Genomic DNA, 27,139 nt, shown 5'->3' with positions numbered 1-27,139 from the left:
GCAGAATTCTCCCATACATGCTGTTCACTGATTTAATGCAAGACAAAATTCTGAAAGGTGAATCACTGCTATGTCTTTCTCTGCACCTAAAAATACAGTCTTTTCACTGTGTACTCAAAGATATGCCTAAAAAAAACCCTCTGTAGAAAAGTGAAAAGAGAGTATATTTTAGTTCAATAACATCACATTTAATATGTCTTTTCTGACCAAGCAATATGGCACTAAAATGAATACACAAATTTATGTTTTATAAATTTTCCAAACTCTGTGATAAACATTTTTTCACACTGAAAGATCAAATATGCCACCAACTGTATGCTCATCCACAAGCAAAGCTGTACAATGTAGTCTGGTTAAGTATTTAGATCTTATTACTGCTGAATATTTAATGAATGAAACTTATGGTTAGGTAAATGGTTCCATCTGTAGTGCTAAAACACAGAATATCTTCATGTATGAATAAACTTTGAACAGAAGTGGTTGAACAGTCTGCAATCATTTCAATCGTCTTAAGATTTAAGATTCAACTGCTCGTTTAACTGGAAGTGTTTCTTATGTACAATGAGCTGCAAAGGAGAATAACGTTTCCAAGAGCTGGAAGCTGTCTCTTAATCTGCATAGTCTGATTTGCTGCTTACATTCATTTTAAAGATGCTCAGACAGAGTTATTTTTATAAGGGCAAATTCTCCCTGCCCCACTGCCAGTCTGAGCCAGATGACATAAAGAGGAGAACATAATAATCTTTGTGACAGATCACTGTAGAGCTGTATGCAGAGGACTGCAGCAACACTAACTGTAACACTCACTCCTCAGCTTTCTTATGTGGATGAGACACAGTGAATCTGTGAGGTCTTGCAGGTCAACCCAGAATTATTCTTCATGTTTACCTTTCACCATGCAACAAAAGTACATGTTTTAGCAGTGCCTAATGTTTTCCTTATCAGAGTGGTAGCGAGTTATTTCTAGAAACACTGAGAAGTCCTGGGGTAACACTCAAATGATTGGGCAATCACACTCTTAAATATGGGGGGAAAATGCATCAACAATGCTCCCTGTCTACAGTTTCATATCCAGTTAAACAAAGCAGCCTCACTTACCATTTGGATTCAACAAATCTAAACTAATGTAGTTTGTAATTTTTTTTTTTTTAACCAAAAAGTGAACAAAAGGAATTTGAGATTATTGCATGTATTATGCTAGTTTACATTAGATATTCTATCAATTACAGGCATTAAAAAAAACCCTTCAGGAGTTCTTATACTCAATGACATATCCATCCATAAGGATCCTTATATTAAACCATCTACTAATGTATGTGCCTTGGAAGCTGTCTTTGGTGCGGCTCATGGTTAAGGGTATAAGGGTAAGCAATGAATCATTCGCAGAGTCAGTCTAGAAGCCTCTATGTTGCAAGTCACAACAGCCAGCAGCCACTGAGACATGAACTCTGTCTTAAATTGCCTGTTGATTTTTCTGCTACGTTTTCACCATCAGGATTGCTCAGGGAATGAGAGATAAATTACAATCTCACATATTTATACTAAATAATATAATCTTACTGAACATTACATAGACACTTTGATAGAAATTCAGACAGTCCCTTAAGCAAGAGATGAACCAAATACTTATAATTTTACAGGCAATATTTCTTTAAGAGTCATCTCACATGCATCCTACACAGTGCATGCTGGTGGTCAACAGAGAACAATTCCATTAGCTGATGTGACCTATATTTTATTAAAATATAGAAAGAAATACTTCAGCTATTTCCATAATATTATTTTTCCAGACTAGCAATTTCTGTGGTTGTCACAGGGATGTTATGCAATGATGAATGGGAAGAAAAGTAGATTGGGTAACTGTCTCATGAACCAGATTTTTTTTCTCATTCACAATTTCTTCTAAGCTGTGGTCCTTGCTAGAAAAGTTTAAAAGCCTCAGATCTGTGTTTCAAATTGCTATATCAATTAGAAAAAAAAAAAGGTCACCATCTCTTTTATCATAAACATTTTATTTTTTTTTGTTTCTAACAAAATGGCTGCAAACTTGCAAGTTCTTTTATGATTCTAGAGGAAAGCACGGCTCCTGCCATTTTCATGCAAAGATCTGCACACACAGTAGCTCCCCAAGCATTCCAAGTTTTTAGTTAAATTACTTTATTTTGGTGGTGATGCAGTAAGGAAGACGCACATGATGAAGAAGAAATTACATGCCATAACCTCCCATAGAAATACTGCAGTCTTCTGCTATAACAATGTAAGGCTATGTGTGGCTACAAAATGAAAAAGAACTATATGCTTACATCCCATTTCTGATTTTTTTTTTTGCAGCTATCTGAGAAAGATTTGATATTGTTGTTGTCTAAGCACATTTAAACTTCAGCTGAAATAACTGCCAAGTGATTCATGCCTATGTAGGTGAATATAACGATTGTATCTGGAGCCCCAGCGCGCCATTTTCATTTCACTTTAAATAAAAAACAAAATGTATCTATGTCAGTCAGTGCCCTTCTGCTGTACTCAGAGGTATCAAACAGGCTACAATTATGATTGTGAAGTGATTGTGTCACATTGGAGGAAGGTTTATTGCTTTTGAGTCTGCTAGGCAGTAACACATTCTGTTTCATATTACTCTTTATATCATTGTTTGGCTGTGACTAGAATAATCAAATGCCATCAAATGCTGTCAAATTCAATTTACAGTATTTTTCATTGAAGCAGGCTTTCTGCATTATATTTCCTGTTTTCCCTTTCTATGGCTGCCATGGAATAGCAGTGGTAATCATCAGCTTTATTTACAAAACCAACAGAGTGGAGACATGTCTTGGGGTATAACATACACTTTATTCCTCTTTATCCAGGGGAGGGACACGGTTGTTTTGATCAGATAATTAAAAAAAAAAAAAAAGCAAACAAAAGGATATTTCAAAAAAGCAGGAATTTTTAGAGACTACTAATGTGTTTAAGGCAAAAGTGAATTCATATTAATTATCACTGCTGATTTGAAAAGGTAATTTGATTCCATGTCTTCTCAGTCACAGCTCTAAGATAATAAGATGCTCCAAACTCTTTGTGGGAGGCTAGGTGCAGCCCAGCATGGGTTTGCCACATATATTGTTTTCCCACATTAGACTTGGGAAAATCAGGAACTTCAGAGTTTAAATTCCTCTTCTTGGCTTGAGTTTTATATTCTCTGACTTTCTGAAGCTACTTAAAAAGGTTGCTTCAGCAAGCTTTTATAAAAGGGTCAATGGGCACAACAGACGTCAGTGCTCTGCCACTTTGATACTTCCTTAAACACAGCTATCAATGTAGAAAAATTCTCATGCAGAGCTTATGAAGCTCCTCATAGCCAGTGAGGATGTGTCCGTCAACCACCTAGATAGGGCAGCTGAATACAAACCCCAAGGAACATAAACAGATGCAATTTAATTGGATGATTTTATGAAACGGACCTGCACTGTAATCACACTCCAGATGACTTACTTACAAACAGGAATATATTTTTTTCTTGGAAAATTGATCTATTTTAGGAACCTAGATATCTATTTTTGCTTTTAAAAATCTTGGAAATGGTGAATTACTCCTTTCTCCATTCCAAAATTCTCAATTGTCTATCAGAGAGGATTAAAGAATGTACACAGAGGTCTGAGTAAACACAGTAAGAGTATCTATCTTATAAATTTTTGTCCCTTTGAATTCTTGAAAATATATTTTCACCTGCTTTTTGTCATTTGTAGATCAAGAATATGATTTTTGTCTCAGTTCTTATTCTCAACTTACCCGTCCACAGATCAGCATTTTACTTTAGCCTTTGAAAGGTAATATATATTTTATCATGTATTTCTACACTTCTTTTCACCTCCTAACATATCAAGGAATGAAGAAGTGAACAATTCAATAAAACTAAGAAGCTGAAGTGATAAAAGCATTTACCTGTGAATAAAGTAGTTAGTAATTATGCCATTTGGTTTCTCAGGTGGTGCCCATTTCACTTCTATGAGCGCAGATCCCATTGCTTTAACAACAGGTGGGCTCAATTCTCTAGGAGGTGCTTCAGCGGTTCTTGCATATGTTCGACCACCCACTCCACACCCACCTACAAAATCAGAAGTTTGTTTAGTGATGAGAGTTTCCTCCTCACCTAAAAAGGTAATTCTTAAAATTCAAAATACAAGAACAAACCAACACCCTTTTCAAATGAACTATGGCTGCATAAACTGGAAGAAAGCAGTAATAATCCAAGAAAGCAAAAACCAAGAGAATACTTCATGATTTGTGATAGAACAAAAATTAAAATAAAATGTTAACCGGTTAAAGACACTTAACCATGTTAAATTATTTAAATATCCTTTCAAACACTATTTGTCTTGTCAGATTTGTTACACTTTGGGATCCCATAATGGTCTTCACAACCATGCAAAAATGTCCCCAGGCCAGTAAGAGAAGTATCAGTGCAAGAGTCCTAAGATAATGAGAATTTTTGAGAGAAATCTGAGCAGTACCCAATTTGGACATCACTTTCATTCTGTGATGGCAGTGCCAGAATTCCCACGTGGCTTCTATCAGCATAAACTTTTCTTTGAGATGGAACTCAGGATGGAGCATTTCTAAAGTAAGCTATCAGAAATAACAGATAATACGGTAAAAGCAAATGAATCTCAAGTAAAGAAGCTCCTGATGAAACGTTGCCTCATTCCACCTGATTTCTTTATTAAATACACATTTAAATTACTGCAACTACACTGATAAGTAACTCCTGATTTTCACTAGTACAGATGTGGAAAGAAGTGGTTCCAAGGTGTCATTTTAGAAAGACTTATTTCAATAGTATTTTGAAAATTTCCTTTAAAGTTAAGGAATTTTGTAATATTTGGGCTCTTTTCTTACATCTTCATCATTGCCATCTCTTGTTGGGGAACACTTACAAAACAGATTTTGTTCTGTATGCACATTTTCAAAAATTGTTAAGATATTTGTGAAGAGCTTTTAATAAAATGGCACATATTACTTAAAATACATTTTTAAAAAATCTCAATTTAAATATGAATGATATAACATGGAGAAATATTTAATGCTTCAATCAGTGCTAGGCTTTGTTTTTACTAGGTAAACATTTGACTCCAATGTAGAAATAGGATTTTATCTGTTTTGCTGAGTTGAATCTATTTGGAAAATCTCCATCTCCTTCCAGTCACAAAGGTGAGTCTTTTAAAATCACCTTACCGTTCTGGCATGCTTGTATTCTTATCTCATACAGGGTGTAGGGATCTAGGCCATCGACAAAAGCAAAACGTGCACGGCCTACTGGCTTCACCAGTAGAGTGGGACTGCTCGCATTTAGTAAGACGTTGTATTCCAAAGGCACATTGACAATGAATATCCCTATTGTGAAACAGAGAAGAACCAGTGATTATCTGAAATACTAACAACAGTGTAGGACAACTTCAAAGAGGCATTCATCATACGCAATTTTAAATGTAAGCCCCCTCTGGGAGTTTTGCCTACTGCCTCTTTCAGAAACTGAAATATAAAATGAAACAGATCTATCTGCAGATCACAACTGGAAAACAGACGTTACAGTTCTCATTAAAAATCAAAATTCACTTCAGTCAATTTCAGTGTTGCAATTGCTACTTCTGGGAAGAAGAGTGACCTTATGACTGGGAACCGGGTAGTTTTTGTTTCTTTATTTTAGAGGGGCAACAGCTGCTAAGCACTACTGTTTGAATATAGAGTCATATGATCAAAGAAGTGAATTGGCATCATTCAGCAAATTATCCCTTGTTAGCCCAGCAGCAGTAGCTGAGTGTAGGTTCTTAAGTCTGCTTTACCAGTAAAGTGCAATACATGAGCTTGAACCAAGAAACCTATTATTTCAATTGACATTAAACCAGCCAGTCTTTATATTTTGTTGAAGAAAAAAACCTCAATTTTTACTATTTTTAATTCACACATTTTCCCGCATCTATTCATCTTCCCATGCTGTCAATTCTTAATTTTCCAGTTCTGTTCAGAAGCTGAAAAATCACTTTTTCAATGAGGACAAAGCTAAGCTATATGCCATCCCATCAGAATGACTGGCAGAAGTTCCTGGATCTTTTCTTATTTCTTCCCACATGACTTCTCAAGTGTTTATTTTGTTGGTTTGGTTTGGTTTTGTAATTACGAAGTGGGCAGTAGACTTTTAATTTCTTGTCCACAATAGACTGTTCTATGCAGACAGCAGCAATTTCATAAAACTATGACAATAACCAAAGAACAGTGCCTGTTAAGTGTGTTTCCTTCATTCTATAGTCATGCAAGGTGCAGTCTTAACAAAGAACAAACTACAAAAAAAGAAGTAGACAAGGTACCTTTCTGAAATGAATCAAGATATATCTATTTAGTAAGAGCACTTATGTCTTTCAACACCACATCTACTTTAGAGGTCACAGAGGTGTCTTTGTGATGGCACCAAGAACCAGATGCCGATGAACAATTCTGAGACTTTCCAGATATTGAGAAACATTCCATTCATAATTTTGGAAAACAATTCCATTCTTTTTCCTAATTGTGGGTTTGGTTCTTTTCTGGTAAAGTATCTACATTGATACTATTACCCTGAAGCTAAAAAGAGCATTTTTTTACACTGTTGTGCATCTTTTGGATAGAATTTTTTTTTTAGCTAAGTATGTATGTGAATATGCACATTAAAAAAAAAAGTTTACAAGAAATTAGAAAGATTTCAAGTTTCTCTGTGGTATTATAAACAACTGATGTACTTTGGAAGATCAGAATAATCTTTGAAATACCAAGTTTTTAAAATTCTCGGAAGAAAAAGAGGACATAAAGATCCCAAAGAAGTAAAATGCTGCTGTCTCTAGATGCTAGACAAAGGAAATGCCATTACACTAAAATCTGAAAAAATAACCCTGACGTGGAGGCGTGACTTCAATCTTATTTAACTGCTCAGCTTACAGGAAGAAAAAAGATGCTGATACTAGTCACTAGGAGAGGTGAAGGGAGAAGGAGTCAGAAAGTGCAAAAATCCCACTGTAAAATTTTCCTTTTTCAGTGTAAAAGTTTCAAGGAAAACACTAAAGTCTAACCATTAAAACCAGAAATACAACTTTTGAAGTCGTGTAGGATGTTACAGAGTAAACCTCTGAGAGGTGATCTTGAATTAGATGGCTTCTGCAAAAAAATAAAATTATTTTTTGTCTGTGATAGACGGAAGATGAAATGCCCTGGAAGAGTGCACTTGAGTGTGCATTGTATAATTATACTAATAATTAAAGATACATTATTACAGATAAACTACCTCCCCCCTCTCGCCCCATAATTTGAGTGCCTGTAAAGGACACAACAGAATATCCAAACATAAGAGCTTGAAATGGTAGGCAGCACATCAAATAGAAACCTTTTCTTTAATCTTGCAGTTAAGGTCTCCTCCTTGTCCAGTCCTGACAACAGACCAGATATTTCAGCCAGAAAATCCCACTATCTTAGGAAAGCGACACTTTTGTACACCTGATCAGTCCATTTACTCTAGGCAAAAATCACTAGAAACCTTAATTTGGAACTATTCAGAATCCTTGATTTCCCAGTGAAGATTAAATACAAACTAGGACAGCTGAATCTAGCCATCAATATGCAGCCAAGGACACTTATTTCAAAATAATTGACCTATTCGGGTCCAACATTCAGTCCACATCTCAGCATAAATGCTAAAAAAAAAAAAACAAACACAACCAAAATCTCAACGTTCTGCTAAATGTTGCAAATATATTAGGAACGATATCAATAATAAATATGATCATGAGAAAAAAATATTCTTAAGAAGTGAACATAAAATTGTAAATAAAACTAAGTAAACATAAAAAAAATTCCAATATCCAACGGAAATATTTCTACAATTTGATGAAATTCATTGAATGCTAAGATCAACAGATCAATTTATAATCTGAAAATATATATATATATACTCATGCAACACAGAAACTTGTCAAAAGAACCTTTTTTCCAGAATGGCCTTCAGCATCTGCAGCCAGTCTGAAACTACTGCCTTGTGTGCTCTGATGACTGAAGGAAATGAAATGGGCATATTTGTTAAAGTCAGCTGGGAAACCACACGACTTTGTTAGTTCCAGAGTTCATAAATTTATGTCAGAACAAAAGGAACCGTAAAAGCACAAGTGAACCAATTTACCTTAAGTGCAAATGGCAGTTTTGTTATTTGGTGTCAAAGTTACCATGAGCACAATGACAACCTGCCATAACACATTTTCATGTTCACTAAAGAACAAGGATTTAGTTGGTTAATATTCCCAGCAATACTCTTTTTCATAATTTACAACAACTAGATGCTGATAGGTTATTTAACATTTATGAAGTTAAGATGTAATCAGAAAAACTCTGATTATCTTTACAAATAAAAAAGTTAAATTATTCCACTTTTTTTTTCTCTGTGACTTCATTTCACAGCAGGTGCACATTTTGCAATGGGACAAGTCAATCAAACTAAATCTAGGGGTTTTGTGTGCACATTTGGATAATATTTAATGGACAATTCTGTGCAAAACTCTGCAAATTAGGTCTGACGGTTCAGTGTACTTCAAAACTAGGGTAGCTCATAAAACAGAATTTGCAGCACAAGATGCTTAGAATTGGGGGAAAAAAGGCCACAGACTGTTTTACAGACTGGCTTCCTGATAATCTCAGGAATTTATTTACACTAAGCTTTAAATATTCAGATATCTCATTCTAGTTGTATCAAGTATTCCCAACACATCCCTGACAATAGTAACATCTGGAGGTACTGACTACTTTCAAGATGCAGAACTTTGGACATTAAGGTTAAAAAAAATTCCTACACTGATGTCAAGCAAACAATAATTTACATGAGAAAACAAAAATGAGGAAATGTAACATTGGCTTAGCAAAAGTCAGAACAATTTGTTAGGCCAACAAATAAAGGAGAAACCAGGTTAGCTGGGGAAGCTAAGAGACAAAAAAAAAAAAATTTCTAATACCAAATTTGATCACAAGAAGAATAAAGAAGGAATCCAGGTATGTTAAACATCTTTCATTCTAATTGATAAGCAAACCAAGAGACAGATGAAGTATACTGTTAGAACATGATGAAGGGAGACATTTCAATCCATTAACACATATGAAGCAAGAAACCTAGGAGCAGAGGACAGGAGCCTCTTTGGAGCATGTCAGCTTTTATGATAGCACCAGCAGCAATTGAAAATATCTAAAAGACTCAGGCCCCCAGTGAGGACCAGTGCAGTTGTCAATAAGTTGAAATGCAGGATGGCTACCTGCCTACCTATCAGTAACATTTATGGATATGCCTTGGGAGAATTATCTGGTGGGGGTTTTTCCATTCATCTTTTCTGCTTCTATCCATGGCACTAACAGTTGTTCCATAATAACTGTAACATATCCTTCTGTAGCATATCAGTGAAATGTACCGTACCTTTGAGTCTGTGCACTGAGGCAATGCAACACAAGATAATGGGATACCTATTTCAGAAAATAAAGTCCTATTTTCCATAGTGAGTGAGGTGTGTCAAATATTTTCTCTGAATCCATGACTTTAACCGCTACTCAGCCACCTTGCTATTTAGCTAAGTCAGGAGTTTTGAAGTGCTACATATTTGTAAAGTCATAAGATTTAGATACATTAAAGATGTTGAAACATTATAATTAAAGCAAACCAAAAGGAAGGTCTGTGTAATATGATGCCCATAATTAATCCTAAGGTTGAATATTTGATCCAAATTTATTATAGCAGATAAGAAGAGAGAATGCCAAAGTACCCCTGATATGCACAGGAATGACCAGAATGACAGAATGGAATGACCAACCACCCTTTCATCAAAACTTGCTTAATAAAAAGCTTTTTTTTTTTTACATGGGGACTATATCAATCAAAACAACTGTCTTGTCCAAGAGTGACTCCCAAGACTGCCAAACCTTTTAACAAAAGCTGCATTCTGAGTTTGTAAGGGAAATCTGTATTATCTCAATATAGCCTATCGTGAAGCAAGGATTCATACATAGAGAAAAATAGATCTGGAAAAAGAAAAGTTACTCCATGCACAATGAGATAAATAAGGACAAAAAGTTGTAGACTCTTTTGTCTAACCCTACCAAGCTGGGGATATATACGGCCCCAGAGGTCCGCATGCATAGGAGCTGTTTATGGGATGTATGCCATTCTAAAAGATCAAAATCACCAAAATAAACCTCCACCTGCATCCTCCATAGTCTTCCTCTTGGGAAAAAACACATGGAGTCCAAAGGCTGCAGAATGAGCATGAAGCAGGATTATGCAGGGTCAAGAATTAATTTCCTAGCTTTTACGTATGGGTATGCTTCTGCACGCAGAGTTTCTTTTAGTAGCATTAGTAACATTTAGTAACATTTCTCTGCTTGTTTGTAGCAGAGAACATGATTCCTCCAGACATGTGAAGGCATCAACTCTATAGCCTTTACAGAGCCATAATGTCCAGCCTCCTCCTCACCCCTCTGATGGTGTGGTTTCAGGAATACAAGAACCTTTGTACGCACAATCTTAATTGCAAATTAACCAAATATCTACACAGAGCCTGATTCTCCTTGCAGGCTTGTAACCTACCGCAAGTAACAGGAACTCGAGCAGCTGGAAAAGAAAAGGTCTAGAACAATAAGGACAAGCTTTTCTGGGAAACACCCCACTCTTCACAAGCCTATGCTTTTCTGGTATCTTCTTATGTTTTAAATCTATTTATAATATGAATATTTTGTACCTTAAATTACATGTATTATCAAAACTATAATACAGCATGAGTCACTTTCCAATAAAACCAACTGTAGATTAGATGCCATTCGAATTCACCTGCCTTCTGCTGGGTTCTAAATCCTTTCAGGCAGTAGAGGTAAAAGTTTAATTTAAGATTTTAATCTTTTTCATATATTATAGCATTTCTATAATGGATTTTGTGCTTCTGAAAACTAAAAGATTGACAGCTTAGGGTATTATAGATTTATTAATCATTGCTTAAATGGGTAGGGCAAACACTGCTAAGCACTGCCACAGTACTTGTGATCTCAGGCTTGAAGGTAAAATACTTTTTCTAGGTGACTTTATTTTTAATGCTAATTGACTCTACTGTGACTGCTATGCAGGGAAAGAACATCTTAAGTAATTAGGAAGAGGAGACATCAAAAACTTCATTGAGTTCAGGATGAAATAAATATTGTTGTTATTGCAGTATGCAAACATCTGAAGTTTAAAAAAGTTACCTAATTTTAACTGAAAAAAAAAAGAATATCTAGCAACTGGAGAACATCTTGCTGGAGATGAATTACACTAGGCAGAAAACTTAATTTACTTCAGTCTCATTGTCCCACAATAACTACAGCATATAATTTTTTTTTAACACCAGTAAAGTACACCAATAGCTTTAGCCATGATATATATTAATGAAACAGAGAGCAAACTGTTATACAAAAATATGCTATTTATTCAATTATTCCTTCTCATCCTCTATCTGTAGCAGGCCAAGACAACCTGGTGATCTTCAGGAGAAAAGTAACAAGAGGAAACATATTTCTGGGCCTTTGGTGATCCACCCTCCTGCAAGGTAACATGTCCACATAACACTGTAGTGCTCTGGTAAATCAAATTTACTCAGTCAGGTCAAAGCTAGCACAAGATCTGTGTATCACACTCTTACACCTTTTGTTAAAGGAGCTCAACACTGTGTTCCTGCAGGACAGCTGGACATTTTAATTGCCAAGATATCTATCAAGATATCATCAACCCAAAAGCTTGGCAGGTTTCCCTGTTGATAACTCAGGTTGGTCTGAACAGAAGGGAAAACTTTTTTTTTTTCAGTGTAATTGTTTGTTTGGGGTTTTTTGTTGTTGTTGTTGTTGTTTATTTTTTTCTTAATGCTTGCACTCAATAATAGATTACAAGATCAAATTAGCATACAGATTTTTGATCAGCTAATCCTCACAATATTGATGTCAAATATACGGGTCAATATTATTAAAATAATATGTCTCTAAGAAACAGTAGCTACTGGTTATTTAAATCACACAAACATTAAAACCAAATATGAAGAATAAAGATATCAGAATTATTCAGCTGCCTGCCTGAATATACTAATTTTTCCATCCTTTCATTTTGTTACAAAGTACTACATAGAAATACATTTTTACCTGGCATGTCCCAAGCTAGAAATACAGAATATGCATCAATTACTGTGACATTATATGGGACATGAATTTTCTCTGGTGTTCCTACTGGTGTTTGTATAACATATTTATCACTAGTGTTGCTGCCGCCCCAAGTGCTGGCTTCCAGCTGGTAAACATATCTGCGCAAACACAAAAAGATCAGTAGACACTACGGTTAGAAGCTTTAGGCATATCAGTAATAGAACATTTACATTTTCACCAATTTAAATTGAATAGACTATACAAAGAGTACTACAAATATTGCATTAGTGAAGATTTTCACCTTTAAGTTTTCTTACTGTGAGAAAAGTAAGTCTTATCATAATAATAATTTTAATACTAAAATTCATATTAGCTTACATAAGAGAGAGAAGTATTGACCCAAAAAGTGTCAAAACCAATTTCAGAATGGCTTCTATAAAAACATCAGCAGCTGCTACTTTCAAGCCAGGATGTTCAATATACACAGAGACACTATAAACCATGTGCAGTGTGGTCTGCTGTATAAAGACTTAAATTTTTCTAAGTATATTCCATGAGGGAAAAAAACAACCATCAACAACCACAGAAGGGAAAAAGAAAAGCCTCCCTCTTTTTGAATCAGAATGACTTATTCTCAGAAAAGTAAAAAAAGATAAGTCCTCTCATTAAGGCTTTCCAACATTTAGAAGCCTCCTAAAAGTGCTCTACAAATTTTTCAGTAATAAGTAATATTTTAAGAGATTTTTCTTTTGTTGAAAGAGTAACTTACATTTTGTACATTTCACAAACATATTTACATATACTTTGAACACCTTTCACATATTACTAGAACTCTTTAACATGCCTTACCTACTGTTAGGCTGCAGGTTAACATCTGTGAAATTCAGGTTTGTACTGCCACCCAGGAAAATCTGTTCTTCATCACGAAATAATCGATATTGAGTAATGAGTCCATTGGGTTTCTTTGGTTCACTCCAGTAGACTTCCACTTCTGTTGAGCTGACTATGATATGATGAGGTTTTGGCCATACCCCTATTAACATCACAATGACACACTTTTATGACAGAACTATAAAGTTTTTTTTTTTCTTTTACCATAGTTTGTGCTATTCCATGCTTTCAGCAATGGAATGAAAGCATAAAACATTTCCAGACAGAGTGACAGAATTTAACACACTTTCTGAACTTAACCTACATCAAATGCAACCAACTAGACAAGATACAGATTAATGGAGAATAAGGGCAAAGGCTGCAGCCTTCATATGCCCAGTTGTTTCTGCATATTTATTTGTGCTTTAAAAAAATATATATCTGCTAATTCTAACCTCGCTAACTTAAAGATGAAGTTGGGGAAATTGTCACAAAAAGAAAGCAGAAATGCAGTACCAAGCAGTCAGTATAAACAGTATGTTAAGGTACAAATACTCTAAGAAAGACAGATTCTCTTGTGTAAAACTGTACGTGATAGCTTGATGGATGATAGTGGAGTTTTGCACCTTGTTAAACCATCAGAAAATACAAGCCCATATGACCATGTCTTTGCAGTTTTATAAGAATGTCTTTTTCCCTTACCATGAGGAGCAGCTTGTAAAGTTTGACCTGAAAGTGGTTGGCTAGAAGTACACCCAGCAGATGTACATGCAGTAAGCATGAAGCTGTAATTAGTGTATGGCTGCAGACCTGTAAAGAGGAAACAGAGGTTAGATTGAGATGTTGACATCAGGCATCCCAAGAATTGTATCACTACATAGAAAGTTAACTTTTAGTATTTTTAGCAAAGATAAAATATGACTCGTTCTTATTTTACACCTGAATAATACTGAAATGGTGAATTCTTGCTAATTTAGATATATTTCCTGTAATAGTTTAAAAGACCTGACAAAACAATTCAGGTTGAATGTGTGTCTATGCTGCAATGGATCTATGGATGCCTCTCATATAGACATATCTGAATTAGCTTCACTTCAATTAAGTCAGATGACACTTGCAGCATAGTAATAACAGTTCAGATCTCAGCCCAGATTACCATCTGAAAATTTACCCAGTCTCTAAGGTTTTTTTCACCCATTAGGTTTTTTTTTAACCTATGCTTCTGCCTGTACAAAATGGTTAAAAATTAACTGGAAAGCACCTAAACATTCTTGGCACAGACACAAACTCCATCACTGGTAATGGCCATAGAAGTTCAAAGGTTTCCAACAAGTAAGCACCTGAAAGTGTAATTGCTTAGAGTTTTGGATTTGAAAAGCTGAAGAGTCTGTAATGTTTTGAAAATTTATTACAAACGTATTTTCAACAAGAAAAGATTATAAAATGCTCTCTCACTTGAACATTAAATCTTCTACTATATTGTGAACGAGTCAAACATATTCTGTTCCTGCCCCCTTACCAATTTCTATTTGTTCAAATTTTTCCTCGTTGTTACAAAATTGTACTATAAATGTTATAAAGCAGTTAGGAGCATGACTGACAACCAAGCCCTTCTAATAATAATTTCAGTTACTTGTAATTTTTAAAAAACTATTTTTTTTTCATATAAGACTTTCTATGCTGAACATCCTTGAATGAGACTAAAAGAAAACACATTGCTTTGACCTTTCCTTGGAAATTTTCAAACATCCTTGTGCTGTGTGTCAATGACTTCAGATTTGACATGAAGTTGCCTACAGCATAAGAATTTGACTTTAGGACTCCTCATAAAATTGTACCCCAAATTTGGCTAAGATACTAAACTTTTAAAATAGCCATTTCTGCACACATTAAAGGCTTCTTACAGTTAAATTGTTAAAGATGCAGATGTCTGTGAGGCTATCTTGAACACCTCAGAGCTCAGCTTTAACTGTTGATCAGACTGCCTCACAGAGCACACTTCAGCCCACATTACAGGGTCTTTGCTAAACTACTCTTTTGGATATTTCTCAAAGTTTATCTTAAAAATTATATTACCAGGCACAGACACTGAAAACCTCTCTCTTGCATGTTTTTCAAGGACCCTCTTGTTAACACCTCATAATGCATTACAAAAAGTTCCTGTTCCTGAATGCAAAGGGGAAAAACAATACAACAAGAAGCAGAAAATTATACACAAAAATTCTGTGAAAATATTAAGACTGCAAAACTGAACACTCATAAATAGGAAATCCCAACATTAGAACATTGTATGATATGAATTGCCCTCCTTTGTATACAGGCTCTGTGGCACAGTCCTATCCAAAATTCTCTGGCCTGCCTAACTGGATGTAATTTGAGACGTTTTTGGTAGTGTCCAGCCCTCAAGTGCACAGCTTTCCTAACACCAACCGGCTGAGCCTTGCAAATGGCTTAATGCAGTACTAGAAAAATTTTTAAAACAAAACAAACCAACCAACCAACCAACCAACCAAACAAAAAGATTTCTGTCGCTCAGAAACAAGATGCAGACACAAAAAGGCTGAGAAATGAAAACCTCCCTGGACCTGGCAGGAGGGCATTTGGGATGCCTGAGACCTGGCTGTCAGAGTACCTGGTATTATGCAAAACTTCATGTATCTGAGCACAGCCCCTGGTTCCTTCAGCTGCAGCTCCGAGAGCTCAGGCATTAGCAATTCAGGCCCCAGGTCTCAGGCAGGGTGTCCGGAAATAAAAGAAAGTACAGTTGTGACAGGCTGTGAAAGCCTGTGTCTTCCTCGGTACCACAGCCTGAACAGAAAAGAATGCCCTGCAGAGCCAGGACAGAAGCAAACTGCCTCAGTCCAGAGACTGTCTCTCCTCCATGCCATCCCACACTTTATTCACTGTAGCTTTCAAATCCAACATCTCACAGGATTTGTGAGACCTGCCAGGTGCTGTCCCACCACCCCAGCTGTGGAGCGGGGCAGGCCAGGGGCAGCCCCTGCCCAGGCATTCCCTGAGGATTCAGCTGGGACATGGACCTGTGGGAGGGCCCAACAGGGCAGGGCCCATGATGGGGCAGGGCAGGGCTTTGTTGGAGCTGGAGGCCAGCACGGCTGTGAGCAGGGAGTGAGGACAGCAGGCTGGGCTGAAATGGCGTCCTGGGCCCGTGAGCAGGGCTGGGGGAAGGCCCCAGGGGAGGCTGGCAGCAGCTCAGCAGAGCTAATGTGAGAGCACGCTGCAGTGGCAAGGCTGCCCTGCCTGCTGCCACTTGGCCATCCTCCTAGGACTTTTCTTCTTTCTTCCTTTTGGCAGCCAATGTCACCAGCCCCTCAGCTATCCACATTTTATCCCTCTGGGGTGGCATCGTCCCTGTTGCCTCTGTCACTGTGCTCCACATTCACATGAACTTTGTGCTTGCGCCTCCCTGGCTTCCGCCAAGCAGAAAGGAAATCTAGCTCTGGGCAGACATGGAGTTAGGCCCATCTACACTGAGATTCCCAGAAGGAATAAACCCACCAAACATAGCAAAAGATGAGGCAGCAGTTCTACATACAGGAGCCTTCTTTCTTTTTTTCATTGTATTTCTCCCTGGAAGAGACACAGCTTGTGGACTGAACAAGGCAGTAACCCTATGTACAAATGACTGCACTACTGTGTAATGCAGGCTGCTTGTGTGAAAGAGGTTGAATTAGGATTATACAGGTCAATTCATACGTATGATACAGGTCAATTTTAAAGAGCATGGCTTTGTGACCTTAATAACATACTTTTGATGTAGCTCATGTGCCTAATTTTAATTACTTCAAGAACAATGCAATTCTGTGACAAGAAAAATGCCTAGGCAAGATCTTTCTTTATAAACAAATCCTTGCTTATAGCCAGTACATTAAAATATATTACAAAAAAATAGAGAGGAAGAATAAGCAACAATACTGAATGGTAAAATTTCATTTTTTTCATTTTTTCATTTTACTGAAAGGTAAAATACTGAATGGAAGACATGCAGGCTGCTTACAAATTGAACAAGACGTGAAGGAGAGAAAATAAAGAGATGACTCAGAGGGACAGCCCTGGCTGTAACCTAATCATGAACTGGAGGAGAAGAAAAATCATCTGAACATGGTGTATAAAAGTAAGAAGGGAGAAAATGACAGTTGCAGACTAGAGAGAGGCAAAGGCATGGAGGAAAGCCAAGTATTTAACATTTCAGGATAGAAAAGATTACTGTGGCAACAAATTACTTGAATTCCCCTAAAGGGAGTCATGTTCACTTTTAAAGGAAACATGCATAATAAAGCAATACTCATTTACAACTACACTTTAAAGAGAAAAATGGGCATTAAAAAAAGAGCACATGGTTTCACTAAATATACTGGTGAAATTCTGATACCTGAAACCTCTAGTCATACATGGAGCAGTCACAGCAGATTTTTATCTAGATTATTAAAGCTTTGCATTAAACACCTTGTCTTATGTATGCTTTGGAAAGCTCTGTGCAAATCTATGTATGTGATTAATAATAAAAATAACAAATAAGATAATCCTGAAACATAAACAGTATTTTGCTTTTCTAATTTTTCTACTTGATTGTTCACTAGAGGATACTTCTCCTCTCCTTTTACTTTTCAGTCTATTATTGGGGGGGTGTTATTTTTTTTTTAACTTAGCAGTCTATTTTGTTATTGCAGCATTTGTCATTTGCCAAAAGGCTCTGAAACAGTGGGGTTTTTTTTAAGAATGCATTGTTCTATTAGCCAAATCAATTCCTTTTGATACTGTTTGTCTCCATTTGTGGGCATGGCTCCAGTAAGGTCAGTAATTAGCTCCTAGGCTAATGCTCCAGGGCCCTGCTGTGGGAATTTTACTCAGGAGGATGTCAGATTGCTGACCGCAGCCTCACACAATCCCTCCACCCCCAAGAGTTTCTTTTAAATAAATATTGCTAATGATTCAGTGCTGCATTGACATAAAGTTGTCAAGTGACAACACTTCTCTCTCTCTTCAGTTTTCACTACCCTGAAATAGATAATATGTTCAGATGAAAGAATTTCAAACCAGTCATAAATTAATAATACTAATACTAAATAATAAATAATAATAATATTAATAATAAATTAATATAATAACAATAATTAATATTGTTTCTTTTACTAAAATAAACATCAATGATCTTGCTTGGCTTTTAGCTAAAGATGATTGATCCTACAAAGTCTTGATAAAGCCTCTTACTAAGAATATTATCTTTAGAGTACTAAAAAGGGGGAGTTGAGAATAATCTTTGCTATAAACCCACCTGCTGCTGCTGAAGAGGGCACTCTTAGCTTTCTTTTACAATTCCCCTAATTATTTTCTTTAGTCTTACCCTCTGCCTGGCCCCCACTGCAAAGCATTAGCAGGCCCATTTGTAAAGTAGTAGTAACACAAAGTGAAACAATGCCATAACTGTCATCCAAATTGTTCTGTACAGGGTAGTGGAAGTGTTCAGTAATAAATGATATAAAAAGGTCTTTTATTGACAAGCTGCCATGTGCTGTTTGCATTAGAGAATATGAGAAGATGATGGCTGCTGCCCCTAGGTCCCAGTGGCATTCAACTCAGTGAGATAGCAGAAAATGCTTCAGTTTGCTTAAAGCATTGATAACACCTCTAAATAATTAACTGAGGACTTCCTGTCTTCAATTACTTAATGCTTTTTTTAACATCTTGAGAGGATTATAAGCAATTTATGGATTTCACATGATGAGCACATTCACTGCTATTCCCACAAAGCATTTGTGGGATCATGTTTCCAAAGCTTTGGTGTAATTAAAAATAAGCAGCAAGACAATGGTGCAGTGGCAAGGTGCTAGCCTTCTCATATGTTATTTGCAAGACCCTAGATTCAAAGCCTTGAGAAATACTTATGCTACAGCTTCATTAATGTTCAACTGTTGCTCTGGAAAAAGTAGACAGTTCGGGGGGAAAAAAAAAACAACAAACCCTAAAAAAAGGAAGGTGAGAAATTCAAAACATATATCCACAGGGAATAAGATAAAGTTCAAACATTTGAGACTATGTATGAAATAAAATTGATTGTTTTATCATCTTCTTTTAATTTAGAGAGCAATAATTATCCACATTGCTAAATCACTGCCACAGATTCCACGTTATTACCCAGGGAAGCTCCTGCAGAAAACAGCACAAGATCCGCTTATGACTGTCAGGAGGAACGATCACTTATTTCACTCCTGGCTTAACATGGCAGCATTGGACAGTGGCTTAACAGAGCAGGCACACAAAGGGAGAAAAGATCCTTGTTTCTCAGGAAGTAATTTCCTCTCCCTTCCGACTAGTAAGAACAGTATTGTTTGCATTAAAATCTTAGTTACTCTGGAGGTGTAACTGCCTTTTAGGAAGCATGAGAAGTATTTTTCAATGGGTTTGATAGATCATTCCTTGTTGGTAGATATTCTTTACACTATAAACTTACGACAGCAGTTCTAAAACACATACCACCAACTAGCATATTCTAGTTAATATCTCATGTCTAGAAGCACTGAATATGGAGACAGGCAAAATATACAGTTGATTAATTCCACACTTGAGCATGATATTGCCAAAGAGGAACAGTAATCCTTTACTTCTCTGAGAGTGACTACAGCAAGGACAAACACTTTTAAAGCGCTAAGAGACCCACTCTGACTCAGGAGTTATGCTTTGAGGGGTGGCTGAGAGTGCCATATGTGATGTATGGGATTTATGTGCCCTTTCTACAATTTGGGTGGCTATCAGATGGTGTATATAACATATGACTCTCTAAGTTTCCTACTCGAGGGGAAAAAAAAAAAGTATTAATTCCTAAAGATCATAGATAGAAGAATTTGATGAGCAACCTAAGTCAAAGAACAACAAAAAAAAAGAGGTCCCAGAATGCTTATGTTCCTTAATCTCTTAACTAAGGCTTCTTTCAGATTCACACACATGAGCAAAATTTAATCAAGTATTTAGAAAATGGCTATAAGTAATATATAAGATTATAAACAGAATCCAGGATCTTTCCCTTTCTGTCTTCCTTTCCTTTTTATCTCAGGCATAAAGTACTGGGTTCTTCTTGCTCCTGCACTGCTACACATTCACAGCAGCACTAGCAACTTCAACTGCATTACTGCACATTAATGATGGTAAAAAATCTGTGTGAAGGGATGGCAAGCCTACACAGAATATCTGAGACCTCGAGCATGCATCTTGAATTGAGACGGATAGATTTATTTTAAAATTTTGAAATTAAATCTATTAATATTTTGAGAAACAGCAGCCAGAAATGAAAGAAATGGAAAAAATACATTTAAGATATGTAAAGTCATTATAAAGCATTCTAAACTCTGCACAGTACTGAGGATTTAAAAGTTACTGACAAGTGGCATTTTTAATATATTATTACTGTCTTATATCTTGGGACAGGACATTAGTTCTGCCTCCTTACCTGATAGTGTGTGCTGCATTCTATTCGCAGCATCACTGTATACAAGTCCTTGACCAACTTGACTGATCTGGTACTCTCTGATGATACCATTTGGTTTCTTGGGTGCAATCCAGCTTAAATGTAATGCTGTTGAGTTCAAAGCACTGATGTCTGGTGGCTGAACACTCTCTGGGACACCTTGGACAGTGACTGCAAGTACCTGAAGACATATGAATTAAACAGCAATTTAATGTAATAGTACACTAGATACCATGATCAATGAGAATGTCACTTTTGTTTTAAAATGTTGTTTGGGCTGGCATATCATTACCAAGGGCCTGGAGAACTAGTTACTTTTTCCTCCTTTTTCACAATGAAATCTGACCTTGAATACATTACATAAGTCTATGTCTACAATTTATCACAACAGGTTCACCACGTTTTAGCTGCAGTGTATAGCACAGGGTGAAACAACAAAAACTGTATTGCTTGAAAACTCTTGATAACTCTCTTCCATATGGTTTGTCAGTGTCTCTGCATTTTAACTGCCTGATTTCATATATTTTAAGCACCAGTAAACATGGGGCTAAGCCTCCATATATCCCATGCAATCTGAACTCTGTTGTAGTTATTTGCAACTCCATAATTTTGTAAGGAAGCTAAAGATTTTGGAAGATAAAAGAACTTTGCACTGGTTAAGGTCATTGTACAAATATAGAAGAAAAAGGAAAAAGCTAATTTTCTGTTGACACATCTCTACCATTTCCTACAGAGGCATTTCAAAATTGCACTGGTTTAATAAGTGAGTCAGACGTTTTTCTCTTTGAGAATCACTTTTCTTTTCCTGTTATTACCACCATAAAGTATTTATATTATGCTGTAAATATAAAATGTGCCCTCTATAATATATTGTCTTAGTGCATTTCGTGGGATCAGTTCCTACTTGCAGACTCCAGTGTTTGCAACAGTAAACTCCTTAATTACAGGCAAGTTAAATGAGCAGGATTTATTAGCTCAAGCCAATGGTTGCAGCAACAGTACCTACATAGCTTCCAGACCACAGCTGTGTGTGCAGGGAGAGGACTATACGCCTATCTCCATCCTGCTGCATTAGTGTTTCTTTTCTTACACTTTTGGCTGAGATTTGCACCAATAAGAAAAACATTTAAACACCTGAAAAAACCCCAGCTTTTTAATCCCATAGATATTATAATTGCAAAGCACAGTCTTTATTTCCCACCTCTGCCCCACAGACCTTGCGCTTGCAGTCCTAGAAATTCATTTTCATAGAGGCAAGGATATTACTATGAAAAAGAAGGGTCACTTAAGAAGTAGTTTTTCCAAGTAATGAATAAGGCAGGTACTTTGCAGAACAGAAACTAGAGCTGGTTAAATAGTAATGCTGGTGAAAGGCACCTGTGATTCAAAGTGATACAAGAGGAAATGAAGCAGTGAGAAAGGGAGGGAAGAAATTCTGTTTGCTTAAAATTGAAGCAGAGGTAGGTTGTACACAAAGGGAGTCTAAAGCCTGAAGTAAGTGCAGACAGGGAAAGCCAGTGGTAGTATAGTGGAAGGAGGCTCAGAATAGGAAGGCTGTTAAACTAATTGATAGACTAGAGCTAAAGCAGATAAACTAAGAAACACCAAGTAAGAAGAAGCTATAGACCTCCTAGTGACAAGCAAAGATCTAATTTCAAGGCTTACTCTATTCTATCATGTGCCACTTTCTCTTTAACAAACATTTGTTCCTACAGTGCAATTTCATCTTTGCCAAGACTGAGATACTGCTTTCTTCTTCCGCTTGCTTGTATCAACCTTAGGTTCCAAATAATCACCTGCAGTAGTTGAATCCAAATAAGATTATTGATGTTTTTCACTCAATAATCAGCATGTTTTCAAATTACACCTTTCCAAAAGCATTTTTATGTTACCACACTGTGTGATAAAATTGTGGCACCAGTTCCATAAAGACCAATTCACTAACCTTGCTGCTGTCTGTGCAGCCAGCAACAGTGCAGGCTCGCAGCTGGTATGAATATTCTTGGTATGGCTGGACACCACTTGTGTCTGTGAAGCTCATTTCTGTTCCTCTAAAACGCTCGATTCCATTTCGGAGAATGATATAGTGAATAATAAGACCTATTGCAGAAATAAAGTTTTCCCTTTTGTTAGCTGAGAAATCCTGTGTGATGGTATACTATAATAACCTACTCTGCACATGGAAAATATTAAAAGAAATCTCTAGGCAACCACTGTAACAGACAATCATCCTACTTAAACGGCTAATGTCAATTACCAGTTACTCTCCTCACCTCTACATCAGCATCTCAGTAGATGTCAATTTTTATTGAGAGCTATTCCAAGTTTTCTCACCATTTGAAAATCACAAGCAAGATTTCCTGAAAGAAACTGACTATCACTCACTCCCTCCCCTCCCAATCAATTACAAATATTTAGTAACATGATTGTGATTTTCTGATCGTATTTGCCAATTATTATTAAAACTGTTCTCAAAAGAGGCTTCTGGGCACTTCTTAGAAACATACTAAATTGTCTTCTCTTAAGTTAGATTCTGTTCTTATTTGCAATGAAAATTATCTCAACCTAGAGTGAATTCTTCTTGCAGAGTTTAGGAACATGTATATCTCAGTGCCAGTGATTAATTAAGAAATGTTTTGTGATTTTGGAATACTGTCAGTTGAGTAATAGAACATAGTCTTTTTTAACATAATCAATACCATTTGGTTGAAGTGGTTCTTCCCAGTTTAGAAGTATCATATCTTCCCGATTATCCACTTTCGCCCATTTTGGTGGACTTACACCCTGTGGCACATCTTGCTTAGTGACAGCTCTGCTAATTTCACTGAAGCCTCTTCCATAGCTATTCCAAGCAGCCACCCTGTACTCATATGTGATAAAAGGTTCAAGGTTCAGGTCTAGAAAAAGAAAGTTACATATGGATCATCTCAGTCTTATCAAAATACAAAAGAACCTTTGTTTATTTTTTTTCTGTGCCTATGGGACTACTTTTGGGTATAAAGACAGATAGCTATGGAAGTTGTTTTTTTTTTAGTCAGGGCCATTTTCTAACATAGTAATACTTCTATCAGCTTTTGTGAAAGCAGGTTTAGACCTTGTGTATTCACTGAACTTCTTGCTACTTATTTAATTTCCTTGAAGATACTGTCCTGATTCACAGATTACTTCTTAAAGAATGCTACTTCACTGCAATTGCTTCGCATTTAATTAGAATACTTGCTAGCATTCAGGATATCCTTTTTCTCCAGAGTGAAGTAAATACACTAGCAAGTCACCAGTCTGATATGCCATTTTTCCTTACCTGTAAATGAATACTGGTTTGGACGTCCTGTGTAGACAGTCTCCTCTTCAGCTGGACACACACCTTCTTTTATCTCCTTTTCTGTAGCACTCTGTGAACCTTTTATCCATGCACAGATATTCTCCCTAGGATCAAAGTCACACTTTCCACAATGTGCTGTTGCCTCCATAGATAAAGGGCAAAGAATATTAGCCTTGCATTCTTCTTTTACCTAAGGAACACACATTCAATTTAAATATATTCACTGCATCTTCCTTTCTTTACAAATGCTTCCATTATAGAATCATAAAATAGTTTGAGTTGGAAGGGACCTTTAAAGGTCATCTAGTCCAACCTCCCTGCAAGGAGATCAGGTTGCTCAGGGCCCTGCCCAACCTGGCCTTGAATGTTTTCAGGGATGAGGCATCTACCACCTCTCCGGGCAACCTTTTCCAGTGTTTCAACACCCTCATTGTAAAAAAATTCTTCCTTATATGTAGTCTGAATCTACCTCCCTCTATTTTAAAACCACTGCCCCTTGTCCTATCACAACAGGCCAGCCTATACTTCCATTAGTATTTCTCTGTCTTAATGCAACATACAAATCAGGCAACCACATTGAGTACACTGAGCATATGGGAGACCCTTTCAGCCTTTGGCCTGTCTACTGTTTTGATCATTAATGCTTTTATAATCCTTTCTACAAGAAGTAGTTTGTGGTTTTTTTTTTTTTTTTTTTTAGGGTCCTTGCATGAAAATATCACAAATTTTAACTGATGGAAGCCCGAATGGCTGGGCTTGTTGAAAGCAGTAAGACTCTAGAATCAAATGAGAACAGAAGATATCTCAGAATCTGAACATTCTGCTCCTGCAAAGGCCAGTATCCTGTGGCAAATCAGTAGCAAATTCCCCATCCCTCATGCAGCTTGTCAAGTACACAAGAGGGCTCTGTGCAATTCCTTGGCAGCTTTCAAGAGCTGAGGACCCTATCCATAAGCTATATAAATTGTGTCCTTTACCACATCACTCCTGAACAGAAGTTTTGCTGCAATAAGAGGACCTCTGCAAATGTTGACACAGATATAAGATTTAACCCACAAAGGACAATTCACAGAAACAGAAATATGCACTGAACATCCACAAATTTCCATTAAAATTCATGAAACAATATTTTTGCCAAACCATAAGCTAGAGAGCAATAATTCTCATTAAATATGGGTTGTTGCAGGAAGAAAGGCTCTGCAATATTTGCTACAAATATTTCTGCCCATTAGGCTACAAACTTTAGAAGGAAAACCAAACAGGTCATAGCTAATGTTTTCTCAATTCACCTATTGAAATTAGTTTGTTAGCTGATTATGAACTTCAGCTAATTTAATTTCTCAAATTTGGCACTCTCACAAAACTTAGATTGTGACAGATATCAATATAGGATGTAGTATATAGATGGATTGGATTCACATATAAAGTAGCTCCAGAATATGTCTCAGAATATCTGTCCTTTTAATGTTAGTAAATCTATACATATCAGAAAGCCAGCACTGCTATCGCTTTTCTACAGTGGGTAAGTGAAAAACGAAGTGCTTCCTTTGTTTATACATTATACCTAAGGCATAGATCTAGCATGTTATCTACCAGAATTCATTAACCTATTCTCAGCCATTTTTTTGCCTTGCATGAACTACTAATACAATGGATTGAGGAACTGTAGCTGACTCATCACAACACTTGCATTTTCTCTGGGAGAAAATTATTCAGTCTGAGAATGGAATGACATGAAATCCTTGACTTGAAAAGGAGAAGATGGAAGAAATATTTTGTATTAACTTAGCAGATGAATGAAAAGGATACAGGAATATCTGTACGTGGCACGATGGGTTGTTTTTTTCTTTCTTTTTTACTTCAGTGATAAATTCCACAATATCTACCTGATTTCCATATTGTAGAATTCACAGTATCCAACCTTGTTTCTTTCTCTCTCACCCACTTTCTCCCTCTCTCTCTAAATATAAATGTTATTTGATATATTTGTATTTATACTTATAGTTATATTTATTTTTATATAAAAGAATATACACACATATATAAACAGGGTTCTGATCCTCTGAAATATTCATTTTCTTAAACAAAAATTGTAATAACAGTTGACAATATTTTTACAGCTTTTGTATAACACCAAGATGCTAATTCTTGAAGATTTCTATTGAATTCAACTGGAATTGCAAGACTTTGCAGCTTTGAAAGTTTGGCCAAATTGTCTCTGGCCACTCTTAGAAAAGATGGAATTAAAGTTTATGGTGCTTAGTTTACTCTTACATTAAAACAGAGTGAAAATAAACTATAATTCATTAGGCATGAACAACACCAAAAATATAATACCCTCAGTGCTGCTAAAAGTTACACAGGGACCTATCCTAGTACTGCTGAAATTTATGTCAAAATTGCCACTGGTTTTCTGTAGAATTAGGATTAAGTCTATCAAGAAAATATCAATTGCTTTATTTTTATTTATATCTTTCTTAGGGTGTTAGGGAATATATGTCATACTGCCTGCCCAAATTGAAATGTAATAGCATTTTTATACTTCAGAACTGGTCACTTCAATTTTAATTTCCACTTAAGGAACATCATCAGGAACAGTGGCCACAGAACGGAAACTGGCTATACATGCCAGTCTTGTTAGTATGCCAGCTTTTAGCCACTGTACTAATCTGAAGTGCTGGGCAACACTTCACAGAGGCAGCTAATCATTATTAATTCCTTTAGAATTCATTGCAATAACATCAATCATGGTGAACTCATTCGGTATTAATATGGATGTAATGTGAAAATGAATAATGCACACATGAGTTTTTATATGCCTATTTTAGAAAAATAGTTATGAACAGTGTATTTCTCTTTCCATCGTCATCAAATCAGAGCTACCGAGAGATTTTCTATCAATTACCTTCATCATCATTCCAGCTGAAATCTTGTCAGAGCAAACATATTTCAAAGGATTATATCCAACTCCATTACAGCATTCTTCGCTCTTTGGAATAAGTTCAGTCTCACAGCATTTTACTGGCACTTGGTCATTCTTCCTAACATGTGCTAGGGACTCGCCACTGGAACCTGAGCAGCATATGGTATCTGACATATTCACGTATTCCTGCCCACAACAGAACATCCCTGAAATGAACAAACAAAAAAATATATCTGAATATGAAATGTAAGTAAATAAATAAATAGATAAGAAAGGAGAAAGCTCAGGATGGAATATAGCTTGGTATAAAACCATCAGCAGCTGGAATTATGTAGATTTA

General features: G+C 36.3%; 1 protein-coding gene across 1 annotated transcript in view; it reads right to left on the bottom strand.

Annotated features, from left to right (window-relative positions):
* Nucleotides 1–27,139, bottom strand: part of USH2A (usherin) — a 386,243-nt gene that overhangs the window by 54,634 nt on the left and 304,470 nt on the right. Inside the window, exons 50-59 of the mRNA XM_086744172.1 lie at nucleotides 26,782–27,005; nucleotides 23,856–24,066; nucleotides 23,254–23,451; nucleotides 22,500–22,654; nucleotides 20,537–20,735; nucleotides 13,774–13,881; nucleotides 13,051–13,234; nucleotides 12,202–12,359; nucleotides 5,227–5,385; nucleotides 3,937–4,099 (exon numbers count right to left, since the gene is read on the bottom strand). Coding sequence (XP_086600298.1) covers nucleotides 3,937–4,099; nucleotides 5,227–5,385; nucleotides 12,202–12,359; nucleotides 13,051–13,234; nucleotides 13,774–13,881; nucleotides 20,537–20,735; nucleotides 22,500–22,654; nucleotides 23,254–23,451; nucleotides 23,856–24,066; nucleotides 26,782–27,005 — 1,759 coding nt within the window. The remainder of the gene's footprint in view (nucleotides 1–3,936; nucleotides 4,100–5,226; nucleotides 5,386–12,201; nucleotides 12,360–13,050; nucleotides 13,235–13,773; nucleotides 13,882–20,536; nucleotides 20,736–22,499; nucleotides 22,655–23,253; nucleotides 23,452–23,855; nucleotides 24,067–26,781; nucleotides 27,006–27,139) is intronic.

This window comes from Chlamydotis macqueenii, chromosome 3 (genome assembly GCF_036417535.1).
Source record: "Chlamydotis macqueenii isolate bChlMac1 chromosome 3, bChlMac1.mat, whole genome shotgun sequence".
NCBI lineage: Eukaryota > Metazoa > Chordata > Aves > Otidiformes > Otididae > Chlamydotis > Chlamydotis macqueenii.
This window is presented reverse-complemented; position numbering and strand designations above follow the sequence as displayed.